Here is a 12021-nt window from a genome sequence, read left to right as displayed (position 1 = left end):
TGTAGTTTTATTTTATATAGCTGTGAAATTACGTAACAGAAACATAGCCTATTTAAAGTCTAGGAAAACAGCCCAAAATAATACTTTTTTTTTCTTTTTTGCAATTAAATGTTCATTCATGTATACCAAAAATCAATCTACTATTTTATCCACAAGTGAGTAATGTCACTTGTCATATTTCGGTGATATTTATCATTTAAAATAGATAATTAAATAATGTGTAGACTCGGGGGGATAAAGCGGACAGAATTGACTTAAACTTCTCATAACTCTGGGAGTCAGAGCGCCAGAGTCCACCGCTGGACGATCTGTTATCTTATCAACCTGACTGACAGCACAAGGAACCAATAGGAAGCCACCATGACCCCCGCAAAGCTCTCCTTAAAATCCCACCGCCGGGCTCTCGCGCACCAGCAGATGGCGGCTTCCCACTCGTGCGCAAGACGTGCAGAACAGAGCACGAGAGGAGAGCAGGTGGAGCGCGAGCAGGACGGACTTGAAGTGAAGCAACAGACTGGATGACTTTTTACCTCACTGACGGACAAAAGGAGGAAGACAGGGCTATATTGAAAAACAAACACATGGTGGGTTGAAGAGAAGAAAACAAAACAATCCGAAACCTTAAGAAGTTCATCTACTCGGAGTCTTCTGATATCTGTGGAAGAACACAACTGTCTCTACAAGAGGTAAAGGCTTATTGGCACGTTTTTGTTCATTTAAACATAGTTTTTTTTTTTTACATGTTGATTTTCTTTACAATTATTTGGTGTTGTTTAAAACTGGTTTACTTTAACACTGTAAAAATAAGCGTCTCTAAATCGGAAAAGCTAAAGTTGACGGTGTTTAACGTCGAACCAAAGCCTGTAACAAATGTTCACTTACTATTAGAATTGAGCATTTCAGACATCCAGCCTCTATATTTTTATACTAACAAGGTAATTTTCAAGTTTGAAGGTGTAACCGTAAATACGACCTGACCCCTTTAGCCTTTAACAGACAAAATCCAGCCTACAAAATACAACAAAAATAAAAGCATCGTTTCCAGCTAATTCATCTTAAAGTGTCAATTTTTAATGCTCCAGCATTTAAATGCAATAACCTCCTCAATAGTAAAAAGGGGTCTTCTTGATTCTGACAGGTTAGCAGCCTGGTCTCTTCTTAATTGTATTTTTTCTCTAAAATTACCATTAGGCCAAGCTACTCACAAGATATAGGCTTTTTTTTTATTTTATCGAAAACTATGTGTTTTATTTTTTTCACATGAGTTGGATGCTTCTCTTTTGCATTTTTATTTTAATTTAGCCTTACAACAATTATTGCCATCACACGCTGTTAAAATATTCCAACATGTAAAAGCCTAAAATAAAATAGCAGACATCAAGACACCTATATCTATCTATATCTGCTTTCTGCACATAAATTATCTTTCACACTAACATCACAGAGCCAAAATCACAGAGTCGTCCCTCGCCCTCTGACAGTTTACACTGTGACACAGCAAAGAGCAGATTGTCAGCTTGACTCCTGCCCCTGGGGGCTGTTAGCAAATAACATTTTTCCTCATTTAGCCGGATCAAAGAGTTGCACTGTACATGCCAATTTACATAATGACGGTTTGATAATCGAAGCATTGAGCAGGGCAGCCAGGAGGGCCCAGAGCCTGGAGCACATAGGGGCTTATGAATGACAATAAGTGCGCTGACAGGCTCACTGTGATGAGCTATTGTGCTGCATTCGATATGGGACGGAGGATACAGGCTAGAACCAGAGATGTGTACAAAAGGTGGGAAAAGCTGGTAATCACGGAGAGGCAGGCTGGAGGCGAAAAGTTTACCTGTGTTCAAAAAAATGTTCAGTTTAAATCGTGATGTTCTTTAAATGAATTGTGAAGACAGTAGAATACAGAATACAAAAAAAAGGGCGTTCAAGTCTCTCACTTTTACCTGTGCATTCAGGCAGGTGTACAAAAATAGACTATAAGCTGTAGTCTTTATATGTAGAGACTCGCTGCCCTAATGTTGGCTATTTCCTCTCATGTAAAATGTTATTTTGATTTGAGGCTTTATAAAAATAAAAAAAAAATCATATATTTATCTTTAGAGCAGAGAAAAAAAAAGGCAGTCGAGGAAAAATCCAAGTTGTTTTTTTTTTTTACTGGGGCACATATCATGCTTACCCACGCGCGCACACGCACGCACACGCGGGGAACTCCAACCCAGAGCTAAGCAGCCGGTCCCACTGTACGTCCGTCCGTGTCAGCGGTGATGATAAATGGAGGGCCTCGCAGTCGAAACCTATTTGCACTTCCATTAGACGGGGAGCCAAATGGGGATCAACATGCATATTTTTACCCGCGGAGAAGCCATACATCTCAGCCAAAACGTTGCCCGGGGGCGATGGGATAAGAGGCCGCCAGAGAGGGTGAGGGGAGGGGTGAGGCGTGAGGAGGAGGGGGGGAGACCATTCAACTCAAATACTTGGGGGAGTAAAGTAAATGTTTAGCGAAGCACCTTCTGTCCCGGCGAATTAAACTATTCCCAACCGACCTCTGATCACATTCATCAGCCGCCGCGGACACTTAATAGGCTGGGAATGGGCACTGCGGGCATTACACACACACACACACACACACACACACACACACACACACACACACACACACACACACACACACACACGCACACACGCACACACACACACACACGGTCGTACTTAAAGCTATAGGACACACTTGCAGAAACACTGCCTTTTACAAGAACGTCAACTCAGTCCTTTCTATCTTTCAACGGTTCGCAACAGCCCTTTATTATTATTGTTTTTATTTACTAATGATTATTATTGTTTTTATTTACTAATGCATTATGGGAATGAATAGGCCAAATGAATTTCAGAGTGGATTGCATTTGATTGTTACAAGAATGATCTAGTCGTGATATAGGCAATTCTTTACCACCAGTGTGTCTTTATCAAAATTAAAAGGTAGAACCTGCAGGTCAACACTTGTGAGTGATTGACATGGATACATTTAAAAAAAAAAATATTGAAGCCATATCCTGCAAAAATTGGACATTTAAAACATTTAAAAAACAATAAAAGCAAAATAGCAACTGTGAGTTATTTTCCTTAGTTTGTTAAAATGCAGCCTGCACAAAAATCAGTAAAACTACACAGGCTACAACAATAACGGAACATGTGTAATGCAAACCTGAAAATTGTATAAAAATAGTTACATCAATCCATGAAGGAATCCAGGTTCCTGGATTTTGTAACAGCATGTCATAGAGCAGAAAGATTGATATCTTCTGCCTGTGGTCTCTCTTTAATAGTTTTAATATCTGTTTGGGCCTCCGAGTGATTCCCTCCTGTCCGACTCCTCCCTGCTAATACATATCTAATCGTGTCCTCCAGCGTGAAGGAGAACTGCAAAATTGAGTTTGGAAAATGTAATGTAGGCATAATGTAAAACACTCTTAAAGGCTATAGATATTTTCCTTTACACAAATTGGTCTCCAAGTTTCATTAGAAACCTAAAATATCCCGGCCTGCATTTTAATTAATAACATCATTAAATTACCCAAATAAAATGTAAAGGCTTGTTTCAAATGTTGTAAAAACACATGTTAAGACCTGTAAAATTGAACAGAATATATTGAGAATACAATTTCCTAAATAATTGCCTATTAAATTATTATCCAGTGATCAAACTGCAGGTTTTTTTTTCCATCGAGACCCGGAACAAATCTCCTTATTTCATTTTCCAACACATTTCATCACCGCCCTGATCTGTCAAAGCAGCGTTTTCAGGGGGGGGGGGGGGGGGAGATTTGGCTTCTCTAAGATCATAGAAACGTCGAGAATAAATTCATGAATAAAGCATCCGTCACGGTTCATTATTGGAACGAGTCATAATTACCCCAATTAAAAGTCTTTTGTATAATTAATGGATTGAACAGGGCGATAATTGGATGTTAATGGATAACACTTTGTCTGAGTGCGCACATTTAAATCTATTGGCCCTTGAGCGCGAGGACCTGCTGACATGTAGAAAGCTCGAGTGTTTTTTTTAGCCTTTCAGATGGTTTAATAAACCAAAAACAGATTATTGTTCACCTTATAAAAAACGGAGGTAATAGCTCACAGTGTAAATATGTCATTCTTCTTCTTCTCTCTCTGACCATTATCATCCTCTCCTCCGGTCCGCAGGTGGTGACCTCTCATCATGCAGCACTACGGGGTGAACGGCTACTCTCTGCACGCCATGAACTCCCTGAGCGCCATGTACAACCTGCACCAGCAGGCCGCGCAACAGGCGCAGCACGCGCCCGACTACCGGCCCTCCGTGCACGCGCTCACCCTGGCCGAAAGACTTGCTGGTAATTAAGTGCACGCTCTCACAAACAAAACAGATACTGTCATTCCTCAAAGAAGTAGCTGTGGTTGAGTCATGCGCAGTAAAATAAACCCTCCGTGTGTGTTTCCCTTCCAAACGGCTGCGCATTTCAAGACATCATCCTGGAGGCTCGTTACGGCTCTCAGCACCGCAAACAACGCCGCAGCCGCACCGCCTTCACCGCACAGCAGCTGGAGGCGCTCGAGAAAACTTTCCAGAAGACTCACTACCCGGATGTGGTGATGAGAGAGCGGCTGGCCATGTGCACCAACCTGCCAGAGGCCCGCGTGCAGGTACGACATGGAAAACTTTGTCCCCGAGCGGCTGGAATGCTTATGTATTTTTTTTTTGTGAAGTCCTCTGTTTGCTCCTTTCTTTTTAATGATATTTTAGTTTTTTATTGGTAGTTTTTTTTTTTACCTGTAGTGCCAGCCTATGTATTCTATTTGTTGTTTGGTATGACATTTTTTTTGGTTCAATTTAAAGAAATATATGTATCAAACACAATTAAATATGCTGTGCATTATATATAAAAAGGTTGCTAGATATTGTTTTGAAAAAGAAAAACTATTTAAAAAAAACATGTTTAAGGGACTACTTATTGTGCATTGCTGGGAGAACTTTTCACTTGTACCTGTACAGTGGAAAACGTGGGTTATTCATCTGAATACAACAAATGCTGACAGCAGTCTATATTCAAATATTATCAACACAACTAACTGAAGTTGGATTGAGCTCATTATCTTTTACATTTTGAGTTAAATATGTTACCGTCGTGTGGACATATCAACTTTTGGGTTTTCAGATGCAACTTAGTTATCTGATGTTTGAATCCCTCATGTAGAGTATGTGAGTGTCATCTTAACTCTTCCTTCACTGCTCTTCATCTTTTCATCCCTGTAATTCTTCCTCTTCTTCCCCCTGTGTTCAGGTTTGGTTCAAAAACCGCAGAGCAAAGTTTCGTAAGAAGCAGCGCAGCCTGCAGAAGGAGCAGCTCCAGAAGCAGAAGGAGGCATCAGGGGAAGGAGGAGGAAGCGAGAAGGAGGACGCACCTGCTTCCACAACTGTACTCCCTGAAACCCAGCTCCCTCCTTCTTCCTCCTCCTCTTCCTCCTCCTCTTCTCTGGAGATAGAGGGTCCTGCAGTCCATCCTGTACCTCTGGACATGGAGCTGAACGTCACGTCGGCTGAACACTCTGGCAGCGAGTCTGCGACAGAGGATAATACCACGGATAAGGAAGATGAGAGTAAATGTCAGAGAGAGGAGATGAAATGTGAGAGGGCGGTGACACCTGGGGATGTCTCTCCTGTTTGCAAAAGACTAAGTCCTAAACCAGGTAAGAACTTAACTCAGCTTAATTTATAAAAGTATGTCTATACAAACATGTAGATAAAAGTGCTTCACTTGGGTACAAACAGAGAATAAGAGTTTTTCTAATAATACCTGTGTTGATCAGCCTCTGATGTTGCCAAAAATGTGTTAATGGCTACTGATGTGAAGCCAATTAACAGTAAAACATCAACTGGGTTCAGGTCAATTATTATGTAACAGTAACACACAACAACAGAATGGTTTAAGGAATGAGTTTAAAGTTAATCAAAGCTAGCAAAATGTCATCATCAGTGTGTGTGTGTGTGTGTGTGAGACAAAAACGCCAACCATGACATTACTCCAAACTAAACATTAAATCCATGATATAAAAGTAGAGCTTACGTTTTTACAGAGGATAGTTGATCTGTTTTAATCCTTATCTTGATTCATGGCATCTTTTCATTCCCATCATTATATAATGTGATATTTTTTTCTCTCTGTCCAGACTCCCCGCTGGTCTCCCCTTCAGTGACCCCCTCCTCCTCCTCCTCCAGCGGCGGCCTGACCAGCAGTGCTCCTCTCCCTCAGAGCCACTCGTACTCCTCCTCCCCCCTCAGCCTGTTCCGTCTGCAGGAGCAGTTCCGTCAGCACATGGCCGCCACCAACAACCTGGTGCACTACCCTGCCTTTGACCTTGCTGCCGCCCCTTCTTCTCTCCCCTACCTGGGCATGAATGTGAACATGCCCCCTGCGCCGCTGAGCTCTCTGCCCTGCCAGTCCTACTACCAGTCCCTTTCCCATCATGCTCAGCAGGTGTGGAACAGCCCACTGCTGCAAGCGTCGGCTGCCGGCAGCCTCAGCAGCCACAACAACAAGACCACCAGCATCGAGAACCTGCGTCTGAGGGCCAAACAGCACGCCGCTTCGCTGGGACTGGACACCATGTCTAACTGAAAACCAGATGAAGAGACTCGGCCAACACATCACCCCATCCTACTGCTTGTCTGTGTGATTGTCATAGCTCTTTAGGAACCATGGATTGGAGTCTCCTTGAGAACTTGGGTGCAGGACATCTAAATGTCTGAAAATAAAACATGCCAACATGCACTGGACCTGCAGGATGCCAACTTTTCAACTGAGACCACACTTGTTTGACTCCTTTAAGCTCCTGAAGCAGCTTTCAATCCAAAACCGTAACCTTGGGGAAAAGACAATCCCAAGAGATATCAAAAAATTGCCAGAAGAACACATCATTTGAAGTGAATGTTCACTTCAAAGGACAGTGAACGTATTCTTAACTGTTTCCTGAGAAGAAGTCTGCTGGACCATCGTAACAGCCGAAACGACTTTCAAAAATGTTGATGATGCACGCACTCAAAAACAATGCAGATAATGTTTACTAGAAAAATGTGAATAAATGAGGCACTTTCAAAGGATTTAGGCTCATTAGACAGCAGGGGGAAAAGGACCACCGACGTTTCAATTAAGCAGCAGTTATGTACATAGCATGTACTACACAACAGCACATAAATAAAAATACATTTCAAGCCATTTTGTCCTCAACAGCGTAATTAAAAGTGACTAATTTACCGGTTTAATGGCCAGTATTATGCCACTTTGTGCGAAAGGCTGGCTGGATAATGAGAAAATGATTTCAGTGAGTAAATTCTCAAAGCTTTTAATTACATTTTGCCCCAGGCTGAGGGAGTCGGGGCAGACGCAATTATGAACATGAATACCATTTAAGACCAAATTTATAAATCCCTCAAGGTCTGTGGGCTGAAACGCTCAATAAAAGTAGACACACGCTGGGTATCACTTTCAAATCTGTTAAACAATTGGGAACATGATGGACACTAATGTAAACTGTTGAATAAATGTCTCCATTGTTTCTGGCCTTAAAATTCTCTTGAGGAAACATGCAGCTTTTTCCAATGAAAGCTCGGGCCGACTGTTAGCACTTGACGAGGAGAATCACACACCTCTCTGATGTTTTCTGTTCATGTGATCTGGGAGCAACTATGAAAAAAGTTCATGTGATCTGGGAGCAACTATGAAAAAAAAGGCACATTATTTTAGTTATGTAAAATACAAAAAAGTCTATCTATTAATGTTCACTTGTAAGGTAATTGTAAAATTCCTAATATGTTGTATAATTGATAACGGTTCTTTAGCTGTCAGTATGCAAGATTGTATTTGCTGAGCACACCGGCAGCATGTCTACCCTCCTCTCCTGGTTTGTCTGTGTAATAATACGGGTTCAATTAACATCCAAATGTCTTCACTTTCTCAGCTTAAAAGATGCAACAGAAGAAGTTTGGGTTGTTAGAAAACTGCCACTTTCTGTATCTGAGAAACAGATCAATTAAGGAAAGTGAAAATATTTCAAGGAATAATTGACCCTCCTCCTCCTCCTCCTCCTCCTCTGTGTCCTGCTGTCTTGACTCTATTTGAGTTCTGTTGTTGCTGTTCCCCTCTCCCCGTCTGTCAGACTCGGTCCAGTGGTAGATATACTGTGTGTGTAAAGGAGGAGGAAAGAGTGAGTTGACCATCATCAGTGTTGTTTCCTCTCTAACAATGTAGACTTTGAACTAGTGTTGTTGTAAAATAATCACAAATAAAAACAGTGATGGGAGATCTTTATGCTGACTTCTCTACGTGTGCTTGTTATGTTATTTATTTTATTTGATTAAAAATGTTGAATTTTAGAAGAAAAATAAAACAAGTACCATTAATGAAGAGGTATCTTTATGTTGTTGTTAATTCAGTGAGTAAGCAAAGTTAAAAACACATGTTTGAACGAATAAACAATAAAAACTTGTAAATTCCTACTTTGCAAATGTTACATATATGAAAAAGCAAATGAATTTAAATGGAAATTATATGATTGCTATTATTATTATGAAATTGCTTGAGTGATAAAAAAAAAGGTGATACAGGTTAAATAAACAGCAAGAGGAAAAAAGTATTAAGACTATGAAGGGATGGGAAAAAGGGCAAATTAAAGGAACAATAAAAAAAAAACTAAATTATTAAGTAGAGTTTGCAGAAAGACAAAGAGTGAGGTCGCAGAAGAGACAAAAAAAAAAAACCTAATCTGAAAAACCTAAAATAAAAGAAATATCAGCAAGGAGACATAAGCCATCCCCAATGAATAAGCAGGCCATTATCCTGAAGAATGACGGCCCGGGGCAGTGATTATGCTGCTATTATATCTTTAACAGCATGGTTTGTCAAAACGCACAGACCTCCCCCCCCCCCCCCCCCAAAACCCTGCCCCTACACACACGTGCCACTTGAACACCCCTACCATCTCCTCTGTAATGTGCCCTTGCTCTTCAGTAAACTAAACATACATACATATGTCGTCTGCTATTAATGTGGCCTTTCATATTAATGTCCCCACAGTGTGTGTGTAAATAACAAACACACTTTGGCTGATGCGTTGAGCAGTTTTATTTTCTCAGACTGTTATGGATGACCACAACACAAAAAAGGGATAATGATCTCGCCAGATTAGCAGCGTTAATGTGGGTGTAACACCTCACCCTCACCTTGTTGTGTTTTATTACACCATGAACATCTGTGTGTGTGTGTGTGTGTGTGTGTGTGTGTCCTCAGCCAAGGGCACCCTGATTGTGTGACTGATAAGATTGTGGTGTGGATATGCAGCAGGAGTGAATGTCCTTGTTATCCAGGGGAGGAATCTGTCCAGCTACACGGCACTATTTCCTCCCATGGGGCTCTGCAGCAGAGAACATAACCCACTACTCTTGTTCCAAATGTTCTCTCTTTTCATAACACCATCCCCCAAACACACACACACATGAAAATGCACATGCACACACACACGCAGCCTCGGGGTTGAACAGGGAATGCTAGATTGTACTGCTGCAGGGTCAAGTGTGTTGAGCCCTTGATGCTGGATCAGGTGCTTCCATCTCTAACACTCTGGGCTGTATATTCAACACTATACAGCTGTAATCGTCTAGTTAAAGGCACACACAGAACTCCATCTACTTTCCTTTAAGCAACTTATGACATGTGTGTATCTGAGTGTGTGTGTGTGTGTGTGTGTGTGTGCAGACAAAAAAAAAAGTCACCAAAGATTGTAATAGCATTATCAAGATACAAACCAAATACTTTGTGACATGGAAAACGTTTAAGATTTTAGTTCTCTCAACTTTAAAAGGTATTGGATCAAGATATAGCTAATGTGTAATATCTCTGCGTGATACACTAACTGTATCTCTATATTTACATGAATTAAGTTCTCTTAGCTTGAGACACAATTATTTTACCAGTGTTCTAACAGATATATATTTGTATCTCTGTGTAAAGTAAGACTTTAATAAGAGGAATAATCGAGTGTCTGCATAAGTGTTTAGCCCCCTAAATCTTTGCAGAATTTTCTCATGTTATAGCTGCTAATACAAATGTTTTTTTATTGGGGTGTCTTGTAAAGAATCAGCAATGACAAAAGTTTAAAATGTTGAAGTGGACATTTTTAATGGTACTATACATTATTTACAAAATAAAAAAAAGAAAAGCTTTGAATAATTTGCTGTAAAATATTTAAGAAACTGTGCAACCACCTACCTTCAGTTTAATATTTGTTCATCCAACAGTTGTCTGCTTATTACACTTCATGTTATCTATAAAACAATCAAAAGGCTCAAATAAGTCAGTTCAGTTTCAACAGAAAAAAAATCAAAGGGGATGAATACATGTAAGGTTTCATTTTGAAACGGGACCCACATCCCTGCTGGATTTCTGTATTTCTTGCTTTAACTTTCGTTCCCTTTTCACACACACACGCAGACACACACACGCGCAGACACACACACACACACCCTCTGAGCAAGCACCCCACACAAAAATCACAGTGTACCATTCAATCAGTGCTTTTTTTTTCTCCCTCCTCTCCATGGTTCTCTTAAAGGTTTTAACCATGGCGAGAATGAAAAGTGCCAGCGTTAGAGAGCTCGCCCCATTGAAGAGGTGACAGGGTCTGCCAGAATATGATCCTAATCCTGTTTCCAGCATTCTTTTAGCCCACTGGCATCGCCATTTCGCAGCATATTCTCTGAGCTGTCAGGCCCGGGGAAATCCCTCTAATAGTGCATTGCTCAGATACACATCAAAGCCCTCCTGGAAACCAGCAGCAGGAACGTAAGGGAGAGGGAAGCACGAGTATAATCGGACTCACAGCTGCGCGCACACACACACACACACACACACACACACACACACACACACACACACACACACACACACACACACACACACACACACACACACACACACACACACACACACACACACACACACACACACACACACACACACACACACACACACACACACACACACACACACACACACACACACACACACACACACACACACACACACACACACACACACACACACACACACACACACACACACAAACAGACGATGTTAACACAAAAAAATAAATGCTAAAAAATAAAGCTAGAAAAAAACTCTACTCAGTCATGACGCTTCAAAGTGTCAAAACTTCTCTAAAAAAGAGAAACAAAACAAGAATCCTTGGCTTTTTCTCCAAACTCATTTAAAGATTGAATCAGTTTGTCAGTTTAAAAAATAATCAGTCAAGAGAAAGATGAAAATCAGATGCAGAGATTTAGAAACAAGAACAAAAGTGATATCATGAGGAAGTCAACAGGTGTCTAAACTGTGTATCCTGGGCCACCCTCCTTTAGTTCCACTTCATCTTTCATTTTCTTCTTGTCCTTTTTTTCTTAAACACTCTGACTGCCATCTCACCCCTCCCCGGGTAATCTTCTTAGGGAGAAGAAAAACCCCATTCTCTCGCCTTTTAATCTGGCTGCAGCCTAAACCTGCGGCTGCATTTTCAATGCGGGCCTCACTGAACTGTTTGGGAGGCTCTTGAGAGCCGGTTTCTGAAGCTCAGAGTCTGTCCGAGGATACTTCAATCAATAAGTGAGAATATGGTTGGAATACAAACAAAGTAACTTAAAGGACAATATGTTACTGTGAGGATAAACACCTTAAGCAACGAGAGAAGAAAGTGTGTAAGTATGTCATGCAACAACATCAGTGTTGGCCTGTGTAATCAGATTGTACTCTGATTGCATGTTTCTGCAAGAAATTTAAAACCATTCATTAAAATGATATGGATAATGTCTTCAAGCAAGGAAAATGAAAAAGTGGACTCCCATATCATTATCGATTGTGTTGAAAGAAATTCACTGGGAAACCAATGACAAAGAAAAACAGAACAGACAAGACAAGAAGGAGTAACCGGCAAATG

At 40.9% G+C, this 12021-nt stretch overlaps 1 protein-coding gene across 1 annotated transcript; it reads left to right on the top strand.

Annotated features, from left to right (window-relative positions):
• The first annotated feature begins 334 nt into the window (after window positions 1–334).
• On the top strand, window positions 335–7726 carry dmbx1a (diencephalon/mesencephalon homeobox 1a). The gene is made up of 5 exons (XM_020649865.3): window positions 335–686; window positions 4204–4373; window positions 4505–4683; window positions 5322–5727; window positions 6208–7726. The coding sequence occupies exons 2-5, from the start codon at window positions 4220–4222 to the stop codon at window positions 6654–6656; spliced, it is 1188 nt and encodes a 395-aa protein (XP_020505521.1). The 5' UTR covers window positions 335–686; window positions 4204–4219; the 3' UTR covers window positions 6657–7726.
• Window positions 7727–12021: the final 4295 nt, after the last annotated feature.

Source organism: Labrus bergylta, chromosome 4, assembly GCF_963930695.1.
Source record: "Labrus bergylta chromosome 4, fLabBer1.1, whole genome shotgun sequence".
NCBI lineage: Eukaryota > Metazoa > Chordata > Actinopteri > Labriformes > Labridae > Labrus > Labrus bergylta.
Note: the sequence above shows the minus strand (reverse complement) of the source record. Positions and strands in the feature narration are given on the sequence as shown.